The 27,558-nt window shown below is 37.2% G+C and overlaps 1 protein-coding gene across 6 annotated transcripts in view; it reads right to left on the bottom strand.

The window, feature by feature from the left end:
* The window catches only part of KHDRBS2 (KH RNA binding domain containing, signal transduction associated 2), a 380,960-nt gene that overhangs the window by 197,328 nt on the left and 156,074 nt on the right, over positions 1-27,558 (bottom strand). For all 6 annotated transcript variants that reach the window (XM_054280510.1, XM_054280508.1, XM_054280507.1 and 3 more), the window contains exon 4: positions 26,796-26,942. In XM_054280510.1, the coding sequence (XP_054136485.1) occupies positions 26,796-26,942 (147 nt within the window). The remainder of the gene's footprint in view (positions 1-26,795; positions 26,943-27,558) is intronic.

Raw genomic sequence — 27,558 nt, 5'->3', positions numbered from 1 at the left:
ATGATGAGAGATCTAAATTGCACATTTACATAACACAAACAGATCTGCTTTCTTTGGGGAGAGTGAAAGAGGAGAAGGAGGAGGGGAAGAAGAAGGGTTGAGTTTCTAATGAGTACCACCTGGTGATGGGATCTATCTGCACACCAAAATGGCTTTGCCCTCCTCTCCTAGTACAGGGGGTTCAGCCCCCTGGGGTGAGATGGAGAGATTGCTGCCACACAGCTCCTACCACTGGGTGCCTGTGTCCCAGCATGCAAAGGAGGGTGTTTACCTTTGCTGCTTACCAGCAGTCTTTAGTGAAATGTGGAAGAGAAGACAGGAGAAAGAAGAGAAGGAAGAGAAGATTCAGAGAAATCACCTGCTCTGGTTTTGACACTATTACATCAATGGCCTTTGTTTTTGAGGTCTAAAACATGGACATTCCAATTTGTCTGTTGACATCCCATTCATTATTTTCATCATCAATCTTTAAGAATGAAATGTTATCCATACTCTTTTTCTCACATGAAAAACCTCTGTTCACAGTAAGACAGTGTAAGCATGCAGCTCCTTTTGCTTGATAGTCAATCCTTTTCTGTTCCTACTTAATTTCCTTCAGAGGTGTCTGATATCTGTCAGAGGTAATTTTCAGCCTTACTTAAGAAGTACTTCTGAAAACAACAGGTCATAGCTTCAGAATGTTCTAATTAAGCAGACAGGCATGGAATTTAAGAAACATCTCCTGGGGCCAGTATACTTTCAGACTGCCCTATAGGGCAGAGATCCACCTGCAGCCCCTGGAGGGGGAAAAGTGTTTGAGGAGTCCTTCCACTTAGGAAGAAGGAAAAAACGAGAGAACAGGTGAAGAACTGATCATGACCCCTATGGCCCAGCCCCCTCCTGCCACTGAGGGAAGGAGGAAGAGAATTCTGGGGTGAAGTTGAGCCCAAGGAGAAAGATGAGTGTGTTAAAATCTGTTTTTTATTTCTCACTATCCTACTCTGATTTGACTGGTAATAAATTAAACTAATCTCCCCAAGACAAGCCTGTTTTGCTCATGGCCGTAACTGCTGAGTGGTCTCTGCCTGTCCTCATCCCAGCCCAGGAGCCTTCTGTTGCATTTTCTCTTCCCTGTCCAGCTGAGGGTCAACCCTGCCAACACAATACTGTACAGACTAAGGCAATGGATGAGGTGGACAATGGGTGGGGAAGAGTTTCTGTGGACAATACAACTCTCCTTCTCTTCACACAAATATACCGTGAGGAACTGCTCCCTCATTAAAAACCCAAAAGTGCTACAAAAATAAGAGTAAGTTTTATTTAAATAACTTTAAGAATGATAACTTTATGCTTATGAATATGTCTCCTGAATTTCCCTCTTGTAATTTAGGCACAATCATTTCACTCAGACTCACTCACCACTGGCCAATAGTAGTACCAAGAAAATGTACAGATTATTCTAATTAATTTACCCAGTAATGCTAACAATTAGTCATTTAGATCACTGCTGTTTGATAACTGACTGTAATTTTCCTGATAAAACTGTAAAACACAGGAGATTTATGGCTAATGCAACCACAGGCTAAGCAGGCCTGATATTGGTTAAAAAACATGAAAATAATTAGAAAAAAATATTCTCCATGCCCTATTTCTTTTGGCACAAAAATGAAGGAAAATTAGTCTGTGTAGTTAGTGCCAATCTGGATAGATTTGAATGCTACTTCATAAATGAGGTATGGAGTTTATGACAACCATCTGCTGAGCTCTCTATCTAATCCTGCCCAAGTGAAATTAAAATATTGACCAAAACAGTTTCTTCACAATACTGGAAAATTTAACAGTAGATTTGTTACCTACACTTGAATATTACAACATGTGCCTTCTCTTTATAAACTGTAGGTGATAAAACAAGACTTTTGTACACATAAGATCAAATCTACCCTTTTCCTTTCAGTTTTCTAGAACATTGAAAGCCACAGACACCAAAATTGAGAGGAAGACTGAGTTAGCTCTAAAATTGCAACTACAATCCTGACCTTTTTTTGGTTTATTTGATCTTGAAAGCCACAAAACTCCATAAGTTTTCTTTTCTTCTTTTTTCCTAAGTTTTCTTGAGCACAAGTTCTTCTTTTGGCAATAATTCACAGACTATGAAGCCTTAAATCTTCTGCTTGATTTCTGAATTCCAGATCCACTGCAGTGCTGTGAGAGGCTCTGCATTATATATCACACATGCTCAGTACACATTTACAGCATCAGGTGTCTCATAGAATGTACCTGTTGGTGTTGCTGTCTTCAAACTGCAAGAAGAGCAAACTACAAAAGAGGAAGCACCACAGCTGAAGCCACAGCTTCCCTGCTGGAGCTTCTGCCCTGGGAGCTGACATCAGCCTGGTTGATGGAATTCAGAACCAATTTTCTAGATAAGTATGTGAATCATCAGTCCACATACCAGGAGATGAGGAGAACACTATGGGGGAGTGAAGGCACATACTGATCTTTCTGTTGTGCTAATAAACCTGCAGGTAAGAACTTAATATTCCCTAAACTGAGGACAACTCTCTGAATATGTGTTTTAATCTCAGGATTTAATGTTTAACAACCTTAACTAAAAGTTAATTCTTATCCTTATCAATTAGAATTTATTGAAATTCCTTGGCAAGAGAATTCCTGTACTTTGGTTTATGCTTTCATGATTTTTTATATATCTATATTCAGTATGAGGCCAGAGTGGAAGGGTCAGCCTACCAAAATTCCTGGCTTCATCATCTTGTTAGAGCTTCTCTTTTCATTTGGGGAATATATTCAGTTTTTCTAAGCCTGAAATACAGCAAATAGAATAATGAAATACCCATCTGTATTTCTGGACTACTACGCAACTCTCACAGTTCTCTACAAGCAACTGGAGGTGAAGCTCTCCCAAAGAGAGCAAAAGAAGGCAATTATGAGTTAATATCTGTCATTCTAAAATGATAAAAAAAAAGTTAGATTTCTTTTAATTTTGTCTAAGTAGTATAATAACTATGAATATAGTTGATGAATTAAAATGTATTTAGGAATTGCCATAGAATAGAGTGAAGTTACTCACTGACAAGAGAGAATTGCATATCCCTACAGTTCACCCTCACAAATACTTGACTCAGCACTTCCCAAGGGATTTCACAGCTGCCAAGAGTATTCTGACAACATTGTAAATAAAAAGTTTAGAATTATTTCTGTATATTCTCCTGTAGTCTTAGATGTAAGATTTAATCATTTTATATTGATATAAAATTGCTAAAACAAATGTTAATATATATTTAGAAAAGTACACAATAAACATTGAAAAAGATAAGACTGAGGTTAATTTCAAAATAATGAAATAATTTGACCATGTGTATCCTGATCAAATAAGGAACTGTAATACAACAAACCTCACCCCACCACTTCCCACACTCCCAACCCAAGAAGCAGATGGCAGTCCAGTAAGCTAGCAAGAGTGAGGCTGAATGGGTGAAAGAAAATATTCTACTCAACAGGTAGGGCATTCCTGGAACTTTTCTTCACACAAACACACAGAGGCACATAGTACCTGTGGATTAAAAATGGGATAAGGTCATAACAAATTTAGAGTTGTCATTAATAACTCTCTGCTGAAATTTGGACTGGCATTTTTCATCAGGATGCTGACAAAAATTCAAAATAGTACTGCTTGTAACTGAGCATAGCATTTACTTTTAACTTGCATTTCTTTTGCTACTTCAATGTAACAGCATTTTCACAAGCTAGAAACAAAAACAATACAGTAAATGTAAAATCTGTAATTTGGATTTTGCCATATACTATTTTTATAGTTCTTTTACCAGGCATAAAGATTGTTTTCAAAAGAACAGTCAGCTCTGGAGAGAGAGAACCTGCATTATGCTTCCACTGTTAAATTTCACAAAGTTAAAACTGCCATGTTTGCATGCCGAGTGCTTTCCTATTGATGGTACTACTCAAAGGAAAAAAATTCAGAGCCATTAAAATCAGGAAAAGCTCCAGCTTTTCAGGAGGCTTTTCTTTTTGAGTGCTGGAACTCCCTATCATGCCTTTAGTAGTTTCCATTTCAAGCATAGGGCTTCATCCTTCAAAGGCTTTTCTGCTACTTCCCTTGACTTTTTTTGCAATGAGCTGAATTACCAGGAACATTGATGTGTTCTAACAGCCTATGTAGCAGTGAGAAGAACGAAAAAGCTGCAAAATACTGCATTTCTACACTTTTCCATATGAACAAAAGTAACATTTGCATTGGCCTTGAGTAAAAATAGCAATTAATGAGTGATACTTGGCATTGGGGGTTTTTAATTCATAAATTATGTGTTCACAGAGAGAAGAAACATTTCTATTTTAAATAGCCTTGCACAATTTACTTGTAGAAAGTATGTCCAAAAGGATATGGGTACCTGGCTAATCCTTGCCAGCTTAATTCCTGAAATTCTGGCTTTGCAATTTTGTCTTTTGGTATTTACACTTTCAAGCACTGTCATCAATATAACTATACAACACATTCAATCAACAGAAAATTATATAAAACTTATTTTACTTCATTTATCTTCAAAATAGACAGAAGGAAATATGAGCTGAACATTGATCCCTTACTTCTGACTATGATACATGTTAAATCTATAATCCTTGACCAAAGTGTGCTGATTTCCAATTTGGAACTGTTACATTATTGAGGATCTGAGGAACTGAAAAACTTAAGCAAGTCTTGAGAGCTAGCAAACCTCAAGAACAGACATGAATGAAAATACTTTATCTCAGCTTGATGAGAGTGACAAGAGTGTGGTTCAGTGTTTTCTAATTACGTGACAGTGCTGAAGGACTACTTGAAAGAATTATTATTTTTTTAATATTGCCTTACCCAATACATTCCATGCACATCTAACAGAAAAGTCACAGCATAAAAGACAGAAAATGAAAACTTCATTGTGACAGAAAAATTTTTCACTTGAGAAACATTTCCAAGTTTTTTTATTCCCAGCTGGCTTGAGAATATTGTAACTTATCAGAAACCTCTTAGATATCATTTATTGTTGATGTTTTTAATATCTCTCACAGTAAAAACTGTGAAAGTAATCAAGCTACTGACATTTTCTTTCCACTTTTTCTACAGCTCTTATCTGATTTAAACAAAAATAGAGATACCTAAGCCATCCAGTAAAAGATTAAAAAGGTTTTTCTTTTCTTTTTTTGTAAGTCTGTGTAACTACTGGTTGTTTTGGTTATCAGTTTTGCACAATAACAGCCCTTTGTTGTATGCAATGTATTTAATATTTTAGAACTTATTAACTTTTCCTTTGTCAGTGTGGGGATTATTCCTTGTATATGGGGCTCTTGATACTGACTCCTCTCAGCTTGGTCATGGACAGATTGCCATAAAAGAAGATGCTAAAAAAGGTTAATTCAAACAGTGGAATGATGGGAGTTGCTGAAAGAAGTAGAGCTCGCTCAGGCATCCATGAGAGCTCCCTCCATCAGGCAAGGCTCCTGCTACCCATTACACATACAGCTCCTGCTACCCATCACACATATCTGGGAATGGAAGTTGAGGGTGCTTTGTCCTGAGACGATTTTGGAAACCTGGTTGTTGTGAACAACATTTGAATGACATATGTGATTATGAACAGCCACTATGAAAACCTCTGTATAAACCTCTGTAACCTCTGTACCTTTCTGTATCACAGAAATCTCTATCTATGCATATTTATCACGTGCTGGTACATTTAGGTCATACCCCTGCCAAATCAGGGAGCAGGATGAATTCCTGCAATATCCTGTTCACAACTGAAGACTGAGTTTCCTTGTTTTTAAGCCTGTGTTGAGTAAGTAAGTGAAGGTAGTGAGGGTAACAAGTCATACAAGGTTCCAGAAAGGGTCTCAACATTTTTTGACAAGAGAGTTCAGGCAAATAATTTAAAATGTCACAAGGCACAGAAAACATCTGGGTGCAGAATTGTATTCAGATACGTTATCCCTGATTTAGAACACATCTAGAAGAGCTTTGCTCTCTACCTGTGACTGATTCACTTCTATCTCCTTTCCTAAATGCTCCTGTGTAGTTAAGATTTGAGATTCTTGGATGGAAATCGTTATAACCTTATTAATTACTAGACTCAGCTACATAACATTACAAAAGACAACTCTGCTCACAGGATAATTAATAAAGCGAATGAGCCATCGTAGGCTTTCAACTTCAAGTGCTCCTCCCCACCTCACAGCAACTTCTATCATCTTGTTTAATTTATGTGATGTGAAGTATCAGGGTCAGGCACGACTTGGAGGCAACTCAGTTTCATGCTTATTAGCAGGTCACAGACCCAGGAGCACAGACATAGAGAAGTCAACAAACAAAATCTTTCCTTGAAGCAACCAGCAAAGTCACTAAGTGCTGAATATAATCTGAGTGTGTTTCGTGTGGCAGAGACCACACGTTTTCAGATACATTCTGTGCATAACTCTGTGTCCAAACAGATTAAAAAATCTGGCTCCACATCTCAGCTCACAAGACACTGCAAAGATCTTTTGAGATCAAGAAGCAATGGCAGATTTCACCAGTCAAAGTACTGACTCATGGCTGCATCACACCTCAATGAAATCTTCAGCCCAAAACAGGCCATACAAACACCTTTGTTGTCTTTCTTTACTAATAACACTTTCTTGGCAAGTCTTGCAGAAATTACTTATTTCAGTAGCTCAAGTGATTTTTAAGTCTGCACCCACTAGTGCCAAAACCCAGATCTGGATGTTCACTACCTGACAATTCTACCCATGAAACATAATTTTTTGAAAATTATTTAAGTAACAAAATGAAAATGATCCTTTATTAATGAAGGCTGCACTAGTACACTTCACTTAATCAGGACACAGATAATTAGGAAATCTGGTTAATTAGGACTTTTCCTAAGAAGCTGAATTAAACCAAATGAGTTTTGACTGGCAAGGGACAATGGTTAATTGGGATGATAATTCCACTTAATTGGTATGCCTGCAGGCAGTTAAGTGGTCTGTGAGGCTCAGAGGCTAATAACAGCCTTTCTTTCCTCAAAAGACCTGTGCCTGTCCAAAATCAGTAAACCAAAATGGTTTTAAGCCCCCATGTACACATTAAGCATCACTCAAAAGTTCTCTCTATTCAAGAGGTCATCATTGTAGAACTTTTAAGGAAATTGGAAGTGCTAAATTTTCTCCGAATATGTTTCAACCATGAGAAAGAAAATAAAAGACCTAATATTTTACCTTGGTGCTAAAATACTTTACTGTTGAAGCTCCTCCACCATAAAAGCCCCAAGGGCACAGTCCCACACCCTTGGTCTCTGTCTCCTGTTCAGTTCCTTTCCCAGTGCACTGGCTCCTGTGTTTGGGATCCTGCCCAGCCACCAGCCCCTGTCCTACCCAGCACACTTCTGCACTGCAAGCCTGACTCAAGTGCCTTGACCATTTGGATCATAAGGCAGCATCATGAATTTATTACTACTACAACTAAAATGCACAAAATGGAATGTTCATCTACAAATCTCCAAAAATTAAAGTTTTGCTTTTCCTTGAGAAAAAAAAAATATTTTGAGGCTCTCTTGACCAAGAAATGAATTCTCATATAGCTTTAAGACATCTTTACAATCTGTAATCCTTCGACTGATTTTTTGTTTCAAAGTTTCTGACACAGAGATGTTACAGCTGCATGAACTTCATTTATTTAAGAAAATAGGTGAAAAATAAATTTCTTATAATTTTCCCCTGACTGTATCAGAGAGGAATGCTTTATTTAAAGTTAAAAAAAAAAAAAAAAAAAAAAAGAAGACTTAATGGCAAGTTAGGTAAGTGTTAGTATAAATTCCAGCTTTTCCTGAAGCTTGGGAACTAGCAATGGGAAGTCAGAGAGAAAAACAGTAGAGAAAATCCCCAAATATCTGATGCACTGCAATGTGCATGTATCACAATGAAGAAAGTAATGAAATTATACAGAGTAAATGTTCAATATTTAATCAGACTCTAGTTAAACAGATAATCTTTAATTTGATTCACTAATAACCCAGTGCGGATACAAAATCTTACAATACCGACATCTGTACACATCCCTGTACATGAAGGGAGATATTATTTTTAAAATATTCATTTAATAAGGACAATTTTGTACTGACCAGCCATGACCAAGATGTTTTCTACATCTCTTTGGTATGTGCAGTCCTATAATTTGGGTCAATGTATTAGCATGCCATTGTCTGCCTCTGCCAGTTCAAGCTCTAAGCATTTTTAAAAAGGATTAATATATACTGTGATGGAGTTTGGGGAGACATGTATGTGGGGACGGATTTACATTTGCTTTCCTATAAAGTACCTAAATTCTTTCTAGGGAGGGAGGAAATAGGAATCTTTTCCAAACTCCAGGGACAAAAACTTCATGAAAACGAAATGTCATAAGCAGCACTCTCAGATATTTCCTGAGGATGTAATCTCCAAATCAAGCTTTCTAACTGAAAAAGAGACTGTTCAGTTGTTCAGCAATTTATATTTATGGCCTTACAATGTCTAATTTTAGCTAGCAATTTTACAAAAGGAGAATATACCTAAGAAAACCCTATTAAAGTAACAAGAAAAATGAGTGTTTTTTATTAAATACATGCTTCATGACAATATCAAGCTTCATCTTTTCTAACTTAACCTTGAAAAAAATAAATTGCTTCTCTGATTTTAATTCAATAAGTAACTAAAATATTCAACAACTCCACTAAAATATCTCAGCCCTAAAATACCTGAAGTCTTGCAGGGGATCTTGTCTCCATCTGCAGATCTATTCTTTATAATGTTAACTGCTCCTCTGAGCATGGTTAGAGCTCTTCAAAGCATGATGAGATTATTGTAAAAGAGCCTTCACTTCTGGGCTGTTTATCAGTGCTATGACATCTGCCCATGGACACACACCTTTATTTCTTATTCATACACACAAAACCCTTTCCTGCTAGACACAGCTCATGGCAAAGATCCAACGCAAATGAAAGCAAGTCTTGTATTTCCCTGCAGCAAATCCCATGGTCTCAGTCTGTTAACACTGTTACTGCAGGAATTTGTACCCAGTGGAACTCTGCACTTAACCTGCTGCAACAAAAGTTTTGGTATGATCCTAGGTAAAAATGTCCTTTAGTTATTTGCCGCCTTCTCCAGTTTACCTTCTCACACAGTGCAAATATTACCAGGTAGCTTAACACTGCATTGTATTGCTTAGAATTCCCTAATTTTCTTACTATTTTCCCCAGACTCAACAAAGAAGTCAGAATTACTGTTGCAAAACTGTAGTAAGACTTCATTAAGAAGTAGAAGATCCCTAAAGAAGGTCTGGGCAAGAATAAATATATACAAAAACACAACAGAGACAACCAGTGAACTTCTACAAAGGCCTTGTAATCAAACTGTCATTCCCAGGAGCAGAAGTCCCAGCTGAAGCAGTCCCAGCAGTCTGAAAAAGTCAGGCACACTAACTCACAAGAGAGTTCATCTCTTGCTCTCTAAAAGCATTTAATATTGATATCTATGGAAAGAAATAAAAAATTCAATTTTGTATCCTTTTCTCTGAGTCATCTGATATTTTCTACTTTGCACTGAGAAAAAATTCAAGTGGGAAATCCAACCCTAGCTGGCCTGTCAATCTCTGCAAAATTAAAGTTATTAATATTTTATCAAAAGTGTGAGCATGCTGAAATAATTAATCATAATTTCTCTTTGAAATAAAGAACATGCACATCAATATATTAATGGCAATGTCTAATTTTTGCATGGCATTTACCAGTTATTTCAAATATCCTCCTAAAAATGCTTCTATCACATTTTAAATGAAAAATACATAAATCAACAATATAGTATTTTTCACACACTTTGGAATTAATTTTTCATAACTAAAATAATATAAATATTTATGGTACTCTTAATTCATCTCAATAGCTACTTTTCCTGAGAATGTAAATTTCAGAAAAATTCAAGGCATCTAAATTTCTCATAGATGCTGCAACCATGGATAGTATCTTTCCACTGTTATTCAAACCTTTTTGGTAGTTCATTTAAATTAATTTAATTTTCATTATTTATTCCCTTTGGTGTTCTTTAACTTTCCCATTCTGCTGTTTTTATTTTCTCCATTCTTTTCTCCTTTATATGTAGTCTCATCAACAGATGGGACAAACTCCATCTTAGAGGAGCTAAGAGAGAACTCACTGGTGGGACCTAGGAACTGGCAAGCTGTGTAAAGCTATCCACAAAAAAGGGTGGAAAAGACCCTATTTTAAGCACTATCTCAAAAGGGAAGAGGAAGTAGGAATGTGATAATTTATTGCAAGGACAATGCTCACAGGAGTAGAATCAGGTTCTTGGATAACAGGAATTAGAGCTTTATTCACACAAAGGATGGAGTATTGCTGTGCAAGTGTCACAGACCATTTTAACTGTGCAAGAAAACAAAATATTCCTTCTGCTCTTACTGCATAGGAAGAAAAATATGTATAATGGGACTGAATTTCTTTTGGGGATATCTGCTAGATATCTAACATGTAACTGCAAAAAAACCATACTGTTGCTAAAAGAGGTCAGGATGTATTTGCTCTTGAGGAGCATCCTACAGGCTACCCTCATAACCCAAATGCCAGAGACATTAAAAATTGGCATTGGGAAATAGGATATTTTGGTTAGATGCATCTTTTAAGCAAAAACAATGTAAAAATGACAGTAAGAAGGATGTGCAAGTATTTTCCCTGAATGTGGGTGACTGATTATGAAAGTAAAATACATCAGTGAAAAGAGAGTGATCAGTACAATTAAGGGCAATACAGTATGGTAAATACAGTATGATTACTCCCTTCAATTCTTCTCTATCCCATTCCAAAAAAATAGGCCAGGGGTATGTTTCTAGTTGAAATTGTGAAGATTGCTACAGAAAACGGACAGACATTTAACTCATGTTCTTGTTCTGTATTTGCACTGAAAATGCAGGTTTTTGTAGATAGGAAGGTTTACCTCTCTAATAGAATGGGACATGAGATGATTTCCACAGTATGTTATCATTTCCAGATCAGGCACCTCACCTGAACTTTTTTATCAGTTAATTGCTAGATTTAAACCTGTAATAAATCACCAGGGACTATACTGAATGATTTGCAAACTGGTATTGTGGTATAGTTTTTCTGGTTTTTTTTTTTTGTTTGTTTGTTTTGTTTTTTTTTTTTTTTTTGTTTTTTTTTTTTGAGAGATATAAAATTGCAGAGCAATGACCTCAGAAATTGCTTTCTGGCTCAACAATATTAAATATTTTTACTAACTATTTGGACAATTATATCAAAGTCTTTTTTATTGCACTGCTTTTTAAACTAGTGGGTGGTAAAAATGTGACGGCTAGATTACTGTCACAAACCACAAAACTATGTGGCTCTTCTGACAGAAGGGTCAGGATTCAAGAGTTTAGAGGGCAGTCAAATAGGAAAAGAAAAAAGAAGGTCTTGTGAAATGAGGCTTAATAACAATATTATGTTTACCCAAGAACATGTTTGAGAAAACATCTGATTTCTTTGACACTCTCTCTGGAGACCCAAAGGAGAACAGCAGCTGGAAAGAGGAGGAGGTGCTTTTAGTGTGGGAAAGACACAGAACTACCAGCTAAATCCTGAATATAGGAGCAAAAAACACCAGCTTGGAAAACAGACAAAGTTTCCTACCAGTGAGGATAACTAAACCAGAGCAGGCAGATGATGAATTCCAGATCATCTGGAGCTCTTGAAGTGAGATTTGATATTTCTGAATGTCATGGTTTGACTGGAAATGGGACATCTGGGATATGTTGTTTTGCTGTGGTTACCAATGGGTGGTCGGATTTTAAGATGAGCACCTGGTTTGACCACTGGGGCATTTGGATCCGCCTCTTGAGACTACGAACCCAAGGGGTTAAAAGCAGGGCTCTTGTCCTTCAGAGCCCTCTTGGGATTTCCGGGCATGAAGGAGTCTCTCCCCGGGCCCAGTTGCTGGCTGGGCTGGGGGAGGGGAGAGCCACGTGGCCCATCTACGGTAGGCCCGGGTTCGGAGGAAGGGTGGCAGACCCTTGAGCGACCAGTTTATTCCCCCCCAGAGAATGCAGCCCGTGCTCGAACTGTATATCTTGAAACTTGATATCATGTGCTGGCAGGCAGCACGGCTGGGAGGAGAAAGCGGGCAGTCCGGCCGCCTGGGAGAGCTTTTAACCCTTTGGGGAATGAAGGCTTCGCAGAACATTGCCTTTCCTGGGAAAGGGATAGGAGTGGAAGATGAAGGAAGAAACCAGGCCAGTAAGGGGGGTCTGGCAAAAGGGAGAAGAGAGATGTTGAAGGAATGGAGGAAGATGGAGTGGCAGTTTTTGCTGGACTCTTTTTTGTTGTATTTCCATGGACTCTTTCCTGGTGATGCAGAGGCTGTATCGCAGGGGGAAGCGGAGGCTCGGCGTCAGGAGAGTTTGGTTTTGAGACCCCTCGGCCCCAGGGGGTATAGAAGAAATGGGGGGGGACAAAGGTCCCAGGGATGTGACTGTGCTCTACTTGGAACGAGACGAGACATCCTTAAAAGGCCCTGAAGGCAGGCCCATGCCCCATCCCATGCCTGGTGGTGAGAGCACCTTGGCATGGAAAGGAGATGTCACGAGATAGCAAGACTCCGGGCAGATTGCTGATTGTGACAAGAAGTCCGTGGCACAAGGAAGGACTCCGTCTATCCCTTATGAGCTGAAGATTTGATTTTTTTCTAAAGGGTGGTGCCAGACCGAGTGTGGATAATTTTTTTGGAAATGTAAATGTGTTTGGGAATTTGGTGGGAGGAGGATAAGGAAGTGTTTCTGTGTAGTTTTCATTCTCTTTGTGTGTGTAGTTTAGTAATTGTGTGTGTAGTCTAGTAATTGTGTGTGTAGTTTAGTTAATAAACTTCTCTTTATGTTTAAGTTGGAGCCTGCTTTGCTTATTTCCTGGCCACATCTCACAGCAGATATCAGGTAAAAGGTATATTTATGGGGGCTCTGGCTTTGTCAGGCCTAAACCATAACACTGAAACACATATGAAGTGCAGTTTTTAGGATAAATACTACTGCCTGTATGGGTTGTGACTCAAAGGAAAAAGCCAAACTTCCATTTTTAAAATCTTTGAATTTACAAGTTCTCTCTTGATTTTCTCTTTGCAAGTTCTGTGGATACAGAACTGCTTAAATTATTCCATCATGCTCCACACATACCTAAAGAAGATGTGTGTAAGTCACTCAGACGGGTCAAGAAGCTTTTCTGACAATACAATACTGGGTAGATGCATTCTTTCCTATCCTTGTAACTACTTTCCCTAGAAATACTTGTGAGTCAGAAGAAACCTGCTATACCTCAGAGATAGTACACCAGTCAGTTTATGCCAGCAGAGAAAAACCTTTCAGGTGCATTACATAATGCTTTATCCTGTACACAGCATGAAAATTGCCAGGTTTAGTAACAAGAAGAGATTTTCCTCCCTTCCTGATTCTCAGTCTCTAACCAGACTGGTTGGAAACATTGATTTTTCCATACATAAAAGTCATCAGCTGCTCATCCAGGTAGTTTTCCTCACCAGCTCTGGGTGCCAGGCAGCATCAGAGCAATTGTGCAGAGCAGCCAAATAACCTAAGAGCAGGATGCACAATTGGTGGTCTTGGTGCAAGGGGAGCTGGAAGAAATCTAACAGACCAACATTGCAGAATAATACACCACACTGTATTATGGCAATATACTTCTTAGTAAGTAAAGAGATATGCATCATTATATGAAACTCAATACATACACGACAATAATATACCATAATATATACAAAATTAACATAGGTTCTCTGTTCCCACGGGCCTTAAGCTACATAAAATCACTTCTAGCCCAGAAATTATTAAAGAGCTGAAATACAAGTTGGGATTTAATTGATATACCATATAAATAGCCTTCAATTATGGCTGGAAAATGAGATACATTCAGATTTTGTTTATTTCCGATTTTAATACTAAGGATATGACTCAGCTGTTAGTTTGAAATGTGACACAGAAAAAATTATTTTTAAGTGATATTGCAATACATGATTGCACTACAAAACAAAACTGGCTTTTGCAATCCAGCAGAAAGCATGATTTCTGACCATGCAAAAAGTTGAGCTCTGAGTGAAGATTGATTAACCAAATTAAAGATCTCTTTAAACATACTGCAACATATTCACACTGTTTGGGAGACAGATGGAGATGGAAAAACCCATTCTTGTGCAGATATGCAATAGCATATCAGGGACTCATCCCATTGTATGACATGAATAACACCCACTGTACCACACAATATGTGGGAGTCAAGCAGACTGTCAGGATTCCCATTCCCTAGCACAAATATTTTTTCAGAGCTTTCTATCACCTCTGTCTTTAACTGCACCTGCCTTCTGTCTGGTATGCAAACTCCTACTCTGGATTCAGCTCATTTTACAGACTCACATAAATCTATTAAGTGCTTTTCAAAGCAAAATACAAGTGTAGACCAGCCAATAGCCAAGGCACAATCTGTTTTCCTGATGTGTTTATAGGCAGAAAAGAAATCTCAATCTAAAATCAGATCAAAATCCTTGTTTAATTTAGCATTGGTTTCTTTCATTGATTTGTAACAGTTTAGGAGTAATGACAGGGAAGGGATAGCAGTTCCTCATCCTGTGATTTACCATGAAGTTACACATGCAATTCCCTTTTTAGACATTGAGGGAATTTTCTTAGCCCTTCTGAGATAATAGCTCTGGTTCCCCAAACCCACTGTAACTACAGTTATTTTACAGCTCTTGGTTACTTTTCTCTGTTTTAACTCAGTGGCCCATGTGTGTTTGGTGCCTAAGGAAATTCTACAGGCCAAGGACTCATGACTAAATTTTAACAACTCAGGAACATGTCCTTAGAACAAGGTGTTATTTGTTCACTTCCTCAAAAGTAGTGACAATGTAAAGCAAATAATTAAAACAACTAACAGCTATCAAATCTTACTCTAAAAGTGACCTTTTGTTTTTTTTCTCCTCTGTAAAGTTCTCCCTGACCTTCTGAAGCCCATATTGGTTGGAAAAAACATCAGCTTTTGCCCGTGTTTTACATGGCTGTCCCACTGACAGCTCTTGGACAGTGTCCATCTATTCATCATGTCTAATCAGGATCTTAGAGCCCAGGTTTAACTACTGTTCAGTGTCTTAGTTCTGTATTTTAACAGTGTTTATAGAAGTAAATCAACAATCAAAAGAAAATTCAAAGGATTTTCAATTGTTTTCAGCTCCTTCTTGCACTGATCTCCTCAGGCTTAACGCCATGGTAAGTATTCATTATAAACAGAAACACTAAGTATGTACCTCAATCAGAAATAGCCACAGATCCTGCTGAGCTTGTCTGCTTTCAAGAATTTCTCACTTCCTCCAATCTGGCTCTAAAAACTGATTTTTCAACAGTGCTGTAACTAAGCTGTTACTCACTGGGTCATTCACAAGTTATGCCAACATGGAAATAACACAGCAGTTGAGTTGCTATCCAGCAGACACAAACCTTGTTCTAGCATGTCAAAAGGAGAGAACTCAAATGTCTTTCTGTGTTTAGTAAGAAGTGAAAAAAGCAACAGCATGCATCAAACAGCTTTCAAACAGCTGAGAGAAAATGCAAGCAAGGAGGTAGGCAGTAATTGTACTCAAGTAATTTAAACATGCAACATAAATTATTTCTTCTTAAGCATGCTTTTGTTGACTCCTGCATCTATCCTCAGCCTTCCCCTCTGAATGAGGTCTTGTCCCACCTAGCTAGTGATATTCTGTGCCAGCATTTCCAACTGCATCCCATTTACAGCCTTGGGACTGCCTCACTTCTCTTTCTGCATAATAACCTTCAGTCTGTTCTGAACAAACTTGATCACTAATCTCTAGAGTCATCATACGACTCTTCAGAAAGATTATGCTTTGTATAGACTATCTTTCAAAAAAGACTCATGTACCTACAAGAATTCTGTTTAAATCCAAGTCACAGTTTCCTTTTGCAGTCAATGGCATAAGGGCAGCTCTGGAATGCCTCCTCTCCTGTTAAAAGCCTTCTCCAGCTTCACACAGTCTATCTGAAGGTTTTGAATCGCACCTTGGTGTTTCCAAAGTGGAATGTACAAACTTGGAAGGCAGGCAGGTTATAAAATGCATCCTAATTATCAGCATTCTTTGTATGCCGGTGTAAGTGGGCTGATGGCTGGGAATGTACTCTGATACCGTTCCCACACAGAAGTCTCTTCATCTGCTAAATGGCCACAGATTTTGCTACAGGGTTGAACTATCACACCACCTGTGTAGGTCTCACCCAAAAGAACCTGCTGTGTTGGAATGAAATAATCTACTATCAAGATGCAAATCTCCATCTTCAAAATTAGATAAACAAAGCAGGTTTGACAGACAAAGAAGTTTCACACATCAACTCCCTAAGGAAATTGCTACAAACACATATATTTAGAGAAATGTTCTTATTAAGAAGGTTTGAGCCCTGTCATATCATACATATGGATAGATGTTTAATGGAATTTAATGTCATTAACACAATTTCATCAACAAACTGTCATTGAACCAGAACTGAGATTTGTTGACTCATTTTTCATTGTGACATAGGAGTACCAAAGTATTGGTTAGATTATTTTTTCTATTTTTTTTCATAAGCTGCAAACTTTCCCAGCTATCCAGTGAAGGACTCCTGCAAGGCTGGCCATGGCACAATCACTGCACAGCTGTGCTGCTACTGCAAGTTTTTCTTTCCCTGGCCACATTTTTATTCCACTGCCTCTCATTCCAACACAACTAACTTTAGACTCACTAGTCCACTCCAGCTGTATCTGACAGATGTTTTGTAGTCCTAAAACAGTCAATCCTTCCCAATTTCATGGAAGTGCTCATCCACACTGTGAGGAAATTATTGTACATGCCCTGATGGAAGAGCAAATGCCCACATAAAGTAAGCAAAAAAAAACTCCACCAAACAACAAAGTGGTGACTGTCTGGTATTCATAAAAGCTTCAGACTGAGAATGCTACCCCTACCTGAACAACCAAAATCCAAACATGAAACACAAAGCATGAGAAACAAGCCACTAGAAAGCAGCACTGCTGCTCTTAGCCCAGCGCCATATGACTCTTCTCTACATTCCTCATTTTTTTTCTAAAATTAACACTACTATACTAGCAACTGCAAAGTATTCCATCATTTTGGTAAAATACAAATACACCACACTTTATTTTTCCAGTCACACAATCAATATTTATGGAAACATCCTGCCTAAACATTTTGCATCATTAATGACTGATAATGCTACCATCTCCAGGGATTCAAGTCTGTGTATTATTACAATTCCTTTTATTTCTACTATGTTCCTTGAACTCATTTGTATTATCACTGCATTGCTGACAAATATTTCCTTCACAACTATTCAATTAAATGTGGGATTTTTATTTTGTAAATTTGATTGCCATTAATCTGTCTTTTGCATCTTTCCTGATTTTTACACAGTCATTTTTTTAAAGTTTTTCGCCATCCCTTCATTGCTCAGGGTGAACCAAAACCGTATTAAACTAAACTTGTTTATTTTTTAATGTAGAAAGCTGTTTTCATAGTAAACCACCAATCTTTCCTTCTCAACTTGATATTTAAATTTTTCTTTTAAAAATCTCGTGTCAGTGAAGTTTTTTTCATATTATTCCTTGCCAACAGGAGACTTAAAACCATTCAAAACATCAGGAATGTATACAAATGTATATCCTTTACTTACTAAACCCTCATGTTTGCACGTGCTGAATGTAACTCTGACTGTCTTGGAGAAGTACATTCTGCAGATGGATGTATTTTTATCCCTCATGCAGATTATTTCTGAACAATTTTATTTCATGTAGCTTGGCACACAGCAAATGAGACATTCATTTTCAAACCTCTCCATCCATGGAGATAAAAATTCTCATCTGCCAGACCAAAGTTGTCAAATGCTAAAACAGAGCACCTTGCTGATTAGGAATTCTCTCCTGGTTACAGGAGAAAGAATACTAAAAATGGCTGGACTGTTATTGTAATTTTCTGGTTTCTGAGAGGAAGAATTTATTGAGTGATTAAAAAATCTGGCCTGCTCATCATATTTATAAATGTTATTAAAAATCTTGAATAGTGAAGTGATAGTATTTCAATTAAATTATTCAAAGCAATAACATCTAAAGGTTATTGTGAAGAATTGCTGAAAGGTCTCATTATACTCTATTACTAGAAATAAAACCAGCAGAAAAAAATGGAGTGATGATAAATGCAAAGCAATGCTATGAAAATACTTCAAGTGAAGTATTGATAACCATCAAAATACTGAAAGTAAATAGCTCCTTATTAGTTATTATCATTTAAGAAAGATGCCCTGGATTTTTTACAAATGCCATTAAAAAAACACCAAATCAATGCAAGCAGGATGAATGGTGGATATAGCACTAGAAAAAGCCCTGACACTGAACCACAAACAACAGAAGATCTATTCTTGGACTTCTGGACTTCTTGACTACCAAGATGAGCTACTCTCTGCCCTCCTGGCCATCCCAGCCCAACAGAAAAACTAAAGAGGTAAGCTAAGGATGAGAGAGAAAGATAGTCAATTATGTCACGGAAAACCAGAGCTACCTCTGCTTCTTTGCAATAAAAGCTGGGAGCTAGAAAATAAACAAATCCAGAGCAACATAGGAGTGAGGAAGGGTGTGAAATTACCCTCTGATTTTAACCATGCATGAAGATGACGGCACTTACTAACTCTTGAGAAACTGCTTCAAAACAAACAAGGGGAAGTGAAATTTAGTTTGGTTTTTTTTTAATCACTCAGTGCCTAAGTGAACTGTCAAACTCATTGCAATCTTAAGTTTTTCTGAGCTTAACTAAGGTTCAAAGAAAAGCCTTTGACGAACTAAGGGAAGAGAAGCAAAAGCTGCATTTTTGCTTTTTCTTTCATGCTTTCCTAAGTGATCACAATTTAGCATCCTCAGAATTGACTACACTGACTTTTGCTACATTAAAAAAAAAAATATAATGTTTACTAATACCACCAAAAACCTTTTTTCTTCGTTTTGTTTCTAAAAATAAAAAAAAATCAAAACAACACCCAACACACTGTAGGATCTGCAGTATGGTTTTCAATGTGAATGATAGCACAAACTTTTTACTTGTGTAAGTGTACTTTCATAAATGAATTAAACCTTAAAAATCTGATTGTCACTTTGCTAATACATGTGAAACATAGAGATAAGTAACCTGCAAGGTAAAGTAACCTGGTTAAACCAATAACCAATTCCTTGAAAGAGCCAAAATAAGTAACTCTTATCTCCTAGCTTTCAGTCTTATTTTTTTACCAGATATCATCCTTTTTTTTCCTCATATTGATGTCTGGTGGGGAAAAAAGATAGTAATATATGTGATGGGAACACTTAATAACATCTTGCACATTTTTTCTCATCATGATTACAAAGTAATTCCTTGCATGCAAATCAATTATTTTAAAAATACTTTCCATGCCTACTTTTATACAGAACTACATGGAATTTTATTTTCAAATCATAAAGCTGCAGACTCTTCACTGGGTCAAACAAACAACCTTTATTGTTGAGTTTATTGACCAAATTTGTACCCACATACAGAGATTTAAATGAAATGCCACATGTGTAGGAGGGCCTGGTTGTCTTGCTAAGGTGAACAGTCTAATGTGCAATACCATAGCAAATTTGTTGCTACATATTACAAACCAGCAATTAAGAAACCAGAAGCAATACTGTGGGATTCAAATTTTTCTGCATTAATTTTATCATCTGCACCGAAATAATTTCTTCTGATCTGCCTCTGCTGAAAAACCTGCTCTAAGAAAAGGAAGGAGCAAAACAAGCCTAAAACTGCTGATGAATATGGACTCACCAAGCAAGTTGCAAGAATCTCTTTAAACTACAGCCACACGTCAGCAGCATGCTCAGTTTAATGGTCAGAGTGAAGTCCCTGCTCAGGCTCATGTCTCTGGTTCATCTGAAAGCTGTGACAGCCAGGCCGAGCCTCTTATACTGATTCCTCTGTGTGTCAGAAAGAGATCACCAAGGAATTGCTTTCACAGACTGAATAAATCTTGGAATATCTGAAGAAGTCTTAATCCAGTCATAGTGGGAGTATCAACCCTTAAACCACCCAAGATGTGGCAAAGTATCTAAATTGCTTTGAAACAGCTGGGAGCTAAACCTAGGAAAAAGACACTTACTCTGGCATGTCAACACATGACCCACTCTTCATGATAGAAATATGAAGACATTTGATTGATTATTGATTAAATTTGTATTGCTATCCATTTCATAGCAGAAAGAACCAGTAGTCTATACTGTATATCAATAACTATATTAAAAAAATCAGTCAGTTGAAAAATAATGGAGTTTAATTTTCAGCTGAAAAATTGAAACATTTTTTGTGTACATCTCCACCCCTAAACATTCACTTTGAGGGGAAGATTTAGGATTATTTTCATTAAGCTTAAAATAAGTGTTTTAAACAACACAAGTGCTGCTCAATCAGCCAGCATTCATTATTAGGAAAAACTCCAGCATCTGTGAAAAGTCAAGAACCACAGTCCACAAGTTATGATGAGTCTCTTGAGTACACTGATGTTTGAATGTATTGATAATAATTTGATTTGTTAAGCAATGTTTAGGAAAAAAGGCTGTGAAGAGCTAAAGTGCTATGACATTTTAGGCCTTGACAGAATCTCTGAATTTTATTTCCTTGATTATCAAAACTTATGTGTGAAATTGCCAGAGATGTTGCACACTGGGAAAAACAGAACCCAGCACAGCTAAAACAGCTGCTAAAATTTTTCGTTAGCACAGTTTTAAAATAATTACTGTACTAATTATTTATTATTGCAAGGAATTTTGAAGAATGTGCAAGTGTAAATTATTTAATTTGACAGGCATAAAAGATGAATTTTAGAGATGCAGCTCTGCTGCTGCTCAGCATCATATTTAGGGAAATGTTTTGCCTGTTGAGGTTCTTTGAAAGAGGAAAAAAAAGACTGGCATCCCCCCACCCACACTACAGCTTATTTAGAAACAAACATAAGATTACAAAACCATTGAGTGTGAAATGGTATGTAAATAGAGATATCATATTATACTGTAGCACAGAAGCAATTCAGATGGGTAATAAAAAACATGCAAAAAAAATGTCATATACCTAAAACTGACAGAATTGTTACACGTGCTGTACACAGATTATTTGCAACTTTGGTCTGCACTAGATAGAAGTTCCTACATATACAGTAAATGTATGTTTGAGGTAAAATAATTTCTTTTTACAATACTAGACAGAGAAAAACCTTCAAGGAACTAAACCCTACTTTAAGATGTTTTAATTCTCCCCACTGAAACAAACTGGCCTCAAAGTTTATTTTCAATTTCCCATAGATCTCATTTTTTTTCATAAATAGCTCTGGCATAAATAATTTCCAGTGTGAAATTAGTAAATTTTGATTTCTCTAAAAGGCTCTTCTTCCTTAGTGATTTTTCACTTTAATTAGCTGGATCCATGAGAACAGATAATATTCTTAAATGATTGGTAAGAAAATTCTTTTAATCAATAGTATAGAGCAAGGTGAGATAAAAGGATGGAAGATAAACAGCCAGTAAGATATTTAGGCACTTACAAGCAAGTCTGGAAGACATTGTAGCCTGAATTAAAAACAACATAAATATCTGCAATCACCTGTTGCCTCACCACAGTGATTTCTAATAACAGAATCTGATCTGATCTGAACTGATAAAAACACCCAGAGAATACTGCACAGGCAGATGATCACCAGACACTGCCCATCAACTGGACTGCATTACATGGCCATGTGTTTATTCCCAGCCCTCGAGTGGTGCCAATAAGCCTCAATTTAAAGCAGATACAAGTGGCTAGGATAATGTATGCAAATATACTGGACAGCAGTTTTTAAAGTGGTAATTGGTTCAATTTCTGATCATCTGACCGCACAGTTGTAAACAATCTTTTTAGAGTGGTCATGTCACCGCAGCTGCAATCTGCCCTCTACATAATAGCTCCCTATTACAGAGCACTCACACGTAAAATGAATGATCAGTATCTGCTTCTCTCATTCTCCCAAGGGATGCTAACCATGTCAAATAAAAATGCTTTGCTTAAAGGGATAAAAGTGTGAATCAGAAAAAAGATTTTGCCTGTGTTAGAAAGCACAGAACTCCTAAGAAACAGTACAGCTCCTTACAACAATTAAGAGCTTGTTCAGAAAATGTATTTGTATGTTTGGATTTAAATCAAAATTATATAATTCTATATAACAGGAGTGATGTAGAATTTCATTGGTCAGTAAGAGTGAAAAAACTTGACTGCATTTAATAGCCATGAACCTTTAAAAACCAGCAGATTTTAAAGCTTGAAAAGCTTCTAGGCTCTCCTCCCCTCCCTCTGCTCCTCAGTCTCCCCTTCTAGTTTGCTGACCCTGCATCCCATTCTGAGGCACTGAGATCTTACATCAGCCTTAGGTTCCTCACACAGACCCAGGTCCCTGGCAGTTCAGGATCAGAAGTACTTGGCTGTCAGATACCTATGGATTTTATCAAATCTGTTGGCCACAAAGGTGAATCTAAAAAACGTGTCCTCCTCCCAGGTGTCCCTATTGTTTGTATTTTCCACATAGATAATACTGGATAATTTCCAATATGTTAGCATCAGTTCCAAATGGGATTGTTAATATAAAACCTTGACTTTGGAAACACATTCTTGATTTCATTTTTATTCGGTTGACAGAAAAATATTGGAGCAGACAGTTGTTTTTCAAGACTCTGAGATTAATCCTACCTCCTTAATCATGGCTATTCTGATTTGTCATATGTCAATTATATGCAAATGTTCATAGTAAGTAAACATCAGCCCAAAATGGAGCACAGTATCTAGCTAGTAATTGGATATGACACCCCACAAAGACTTAATTTTGCATAAAACCTACCAAAGAACTAGCAGTCACTTACAGAATAAATCTTATCAACCAGTTAGCAATGTCCTGCTGGCAGCATCCACACAGACCTCAAACCATTTGCAAAATGGAAGCTGCAGACAGCAAAGGAAGCAGCTTGGCTTTGGAAGCGGGGCAGCTGCCAAGAGCTGCAGACACTGGGATTCAGTCATGCACTGAAACACCTGCTGGAAGGAGCCCAAAGCACCAACTGAGACCGAGCTGCAGCTATGGAATGTGTTAACTTGTGGGACAGACTGCAGTTTCTAACTCTGGCCTGGAGGCAAAATCTCCCTTACTAAAAATATGGATACCTGTTATTGAGGTTGAAGGTAAAAAAGAAGTAATCACATTTAAATCAAAAGTAGTTGTTCATGAAAACTGCTTCAGTTAATAAATGTTCTTTTTTTTTCTCAATATTGCTCTACATTTATCTACTTTTCTCTTATTATGGTTTCTGGGCATTTATCTTAAAATTCAGTCTCATTAAAACTTCTGAAGAAGGTATAAAAACATTATTCCATTTCACTGACATGATCAAGTTTAATTTCTGAGGGCAATATTTCATGTAATCTTCAGAAAATTCATAAGCAATGTGAAAACTCATTTGAATACTTTATTGCATCCTTGATTTGGTATAAATAAAACTGTTCTATTCTACTGTTTTATCCTTGTCATGCAATCCCAATATTCATTGCTGCAATAAATTAAGTCTTATAAACAACAAAACATCATAAAACAAACTCAAGAGATGCTGCAAATAGGGAACAAAAAGGAAATTATCTAGTGCAATCTTTCTGAGTGAAAAACCCTTGAAACATGTTACAGCCAGTCAGTTAATAATTGCTTTGTAAATGTGAAACGAAGCAGAGGGGATAAAACTAATAAACAAGTCATAAAGTACAATTTTTAGTTGTTTGGAGTGATTATGATTCCTTGGAGGGAAGAGGGGTACAAAAAGGCTGGTTAATGTTCAAGGATCACCTCTGCCAAGCCCAGGAATGAGCATCACACTGAAGAGAAAGTCAGGCAAAAATGACAGGAGGCTTATATGGATGAACAGGGAGCTCCTGGATAAACTCAAAAAGAAAGCCAGCAGAGGGTGGGTGCAGGAACAGGCAGCCTGGAAGGAGTGCAGAAATTGCTCAAGCATCCAGGTATCTTGTTAGGAAAGCTCACAGAAGCCCTGACAGAATTAAAATTGGCCAGGGCAACAGGAAAAGTACATCAGTGATAAAGGGAAGACTAGGGAAAATGTGGACCCTCTCTGGAGCAAACTGGGAGGCTTTGCTACCCAGGACAGGGAGAAGGTTGAGGTCATCAATCACTTTCTTGCCTTGGTCTTCACAGACAAGTGCTCCAGCCACATTGCCCAGGTCACAGAAGGCAAAGGTGGGGACTGGGGGAATGAGGAATTGCCCACTACAGGAGAGGATCAGGCTGGAGAATATCTAAGGGACACGAAGGTGCACAAGTCCAGGGGACCTGGTGAGCTGCACCTGCTCGTGCTGAGGGAACGGGCTGAGGAAGGGCTAAGCCACTGCCCATCGTATGTGAGGAGTCATGTCAGTCCACTGAAGCTCCCACTGACTGGAAAAGAGGAAAAGGAACCCCCACTTAAAAAAGAGAAATAAGGAAGATGCAGGAAACTACAGGAAACTGACCTCTTTCAGCCTCAGCTCAGGTCAGAAAGATCATGGAAACAAATCCTCCTGGAAATTTTGCAAAGATACATGTGAAATGGGGAGATGAATAGTGATGAATGCTTCACTAAGGGCAAATCACGCCTGACAAAATGGTGGCCTTCTATGACAGGGTCTATTCCTGCCACTGTCAACCATGTTCAAAATCTCGTAATAAAGAACCTGTTTTTATATTTCCTCCATTGTAGCTATTATACTTGTGCTGGAAAACAAATATAATCCTTCCAAATAAATAAAGTGCCATCCACAATATATGCTTGTACAGATGCTGAATATTACAACAGATTTTAATAGCACTCTGAAAACACACAGTTCTGTCTCTCTTATTCACCCATGCTGAACAGAACACATGATGGATGTTAAAATTCCAGATGCCATTTTCATTGCACCATGCTAGAATGCAGGATCTCTTTTCCAGAATGAAAAGGACAGAAGAAGGTAACTTTAAACAGAAACCTTTCACAGAAACAATCTGAAGTTTTGGAAAGTCATGAACAACTGGAAATAGCATTATCCAAATGACAAAGGTGGGTAAATTTTGTAATTGGCGCTGTTATAATTTTAAGCTATAACATGCCAGACTTTTCAGGAATATGTTACTTAATGATAAATCTTTTTCCAGTGTAATGGCTTGGCAGATCTTCACCATTAGCTTGCAGCCAAAATGTCATTCCAAGACATGCTGCCAGCATTACAATATTGACCTAATTTGTCCCTTGTGTTTTACGTTCAACATAAACTCAGAAATCGTGAAAATGTTTTCTTGTCTTACAGTTATTTCAAAGAATTCTAAATGGTATTTTATTACTAGTGTTCCCAAACTGGAAGCATAAGGAAATCGGAAGGAAAAATCAGAAAGACAAATTCAACTTATTTAAATGTAGCTCATTTCTGGGCACTTGATGCCAGCAAACTTTTTTTTTTAAAAGAAATATCCAGATATTTATTTTTAACAATCTTAAGCGACATAGTGTTCTTTAAAAAATGTGTATTTGCTCTTAAAAATTTAACATTTAAATAGTCTACTTCAATATTTTACTTGTAACATGTTCCCCTTTTCCTGCACCAAGAAGCCTACAGCAAAAAAGGCATCGAAATTCTGCCATGCAAGTATTCATATGCCTCACCTGAACATCTCTTATCTTGGCTTCCTATTACTCATTAAAACAGGCACTCTTTGAATTCCTCCATTATTATCAAGAGACCTGAACTTACACATCATTTTTTCAATCAAAAATAGAAACAAGCTTTCATCATATTCTTTTTAAGGAATGTAAGTTCTGAACATTTTTAGAGCACTAAGAACTCTCAGGACAGATCTCAGAAAACAACTCATGTAATTCTACTTCACTTAATATTTAGTATGCTTATGCTTCAATGCTAAGACAAATTTAAGTATGAAAATAGCATGGAATGCATTTATTAATGTGGAAAAAATAATTTTTAGAGAATTTGAGGAAAATCAATAGACATGAAGGTAAATATTTCAGAAAGTGATAAATTTAGTATAAATCAAATTGAAAAAGTTCACAGCTTTAGATACATTTCTGGACTCTCCTAGATGATGGAAGATTGCCAAACTGTGGTTTGAGTCATAAGGTGAACAGAAATGTCTTAGGAATGTTTTGCTCATCCTGTTTGCTGCACAAGAAATTCATTAACTTCATTAGCAAGATATTTAGGTAAATTGTTACATGTAATAAAATGATTTTACAGACTTAAATATTCAAAAATCCTGAAAGTGCACTCTCATACAAATGACTAATGTCTGCAATCAGAAAACAAAACTAATCTACCAGTTCCTCCACAAAAGAAGAAAGGAAAGCAAAAAACATTGATAAATGGAAATAATAAGACAGCTAGAAAAAAATATCAGGGCATCAACTGTGACACTTAATGGCCTGTTTGGCATCTCCCTGTGACAAAAGGATGAAAGACAAAAGTTCAGCAGAATGCAGTGAAGGTGTTTTTTCCTTAGTCTAAAAAAAGGAACAAACTCAATGCAACAAAACCATAAGCTATCAAGAAGAATGTTATAAGTGACTTACAGGAACCAGGAATTTTTTTATTTCTTCCAAGGCATGACTCATACGAGAATACGCCTCCCCAGGTGGAGCAAACACTTCAATTAATACATGGAGCTCATCACTCAAGTGTGCGTATTTGGCCTCTCCACTTTTCCTTAGTTCTTCCTCCTATGAAGAAAGGATGGATTTGGTTTTAAAACTGGAAATCTACTAATTTTGCAGTGATTTAGCATTCACAGACAACATGACAGAAGGACATACTGTAAGCAGACTTTTAAATCTGGTAAGAAATAAAAGTCTAGTTCAAGCCACCTAAAGATTTAAAAATCAATTTTGAGTGTTTGAATGATAAAACCAGCATAATTATCATCTAAATCAGATTTTAATCAGCACAGTGAAAAAATGCTAAATACACCAGAAGGAAGAAGTGACATATTAAATCCATAATGGAAAAGCTGCATTCATCTGTCTGAATCTTAGCTCTTAACAACAAAAAACCCATAAAATAAAGATGATTTAACCATTTTGGAACACTATTGTTTAGTAAACTCTTTAGGTTCTTCAACAAATGTCTGCAGCCTGTACATTTTAGTACCACCAAAGAAAAATATGCCCTAGGACTTTTATTTGAGACACAGAATCACAGGATAGTTTGGATGTGAAGGGTGTGAATTACTAAAGACTATGTAGTTCCAGTGCCCCTGCCAGGAACAGACACCTTCCACTAAATCAGGTTGCTCAGGGTCCCATCCAACCTAGCCTTCAACACTCCCAGGAATGGGGC

Source organism: Melozone crissalis, unplaced genomic scaffold (genome assembly GCF_028551555.1).
Source record: "Melozone crissalis strain CALT ecotype California unplaced genomic scaffold, PUWL_Pcris_2 ptg000027l_1, whole genome shotgun sequence".
In the NCBI taxonomy this organism is placed as follows: domain Eukaryota; kingdom Metazoa; phylum Chordata; class Aves; order Passeriformes; family Passerellidae; genus Melozone; species Melozone crissalis.
The sequence above is the reverse complement of the archived record's forward strand: the minus strand, read 5'-3'. Positions and strand labels throughout refer to the sequence as shown.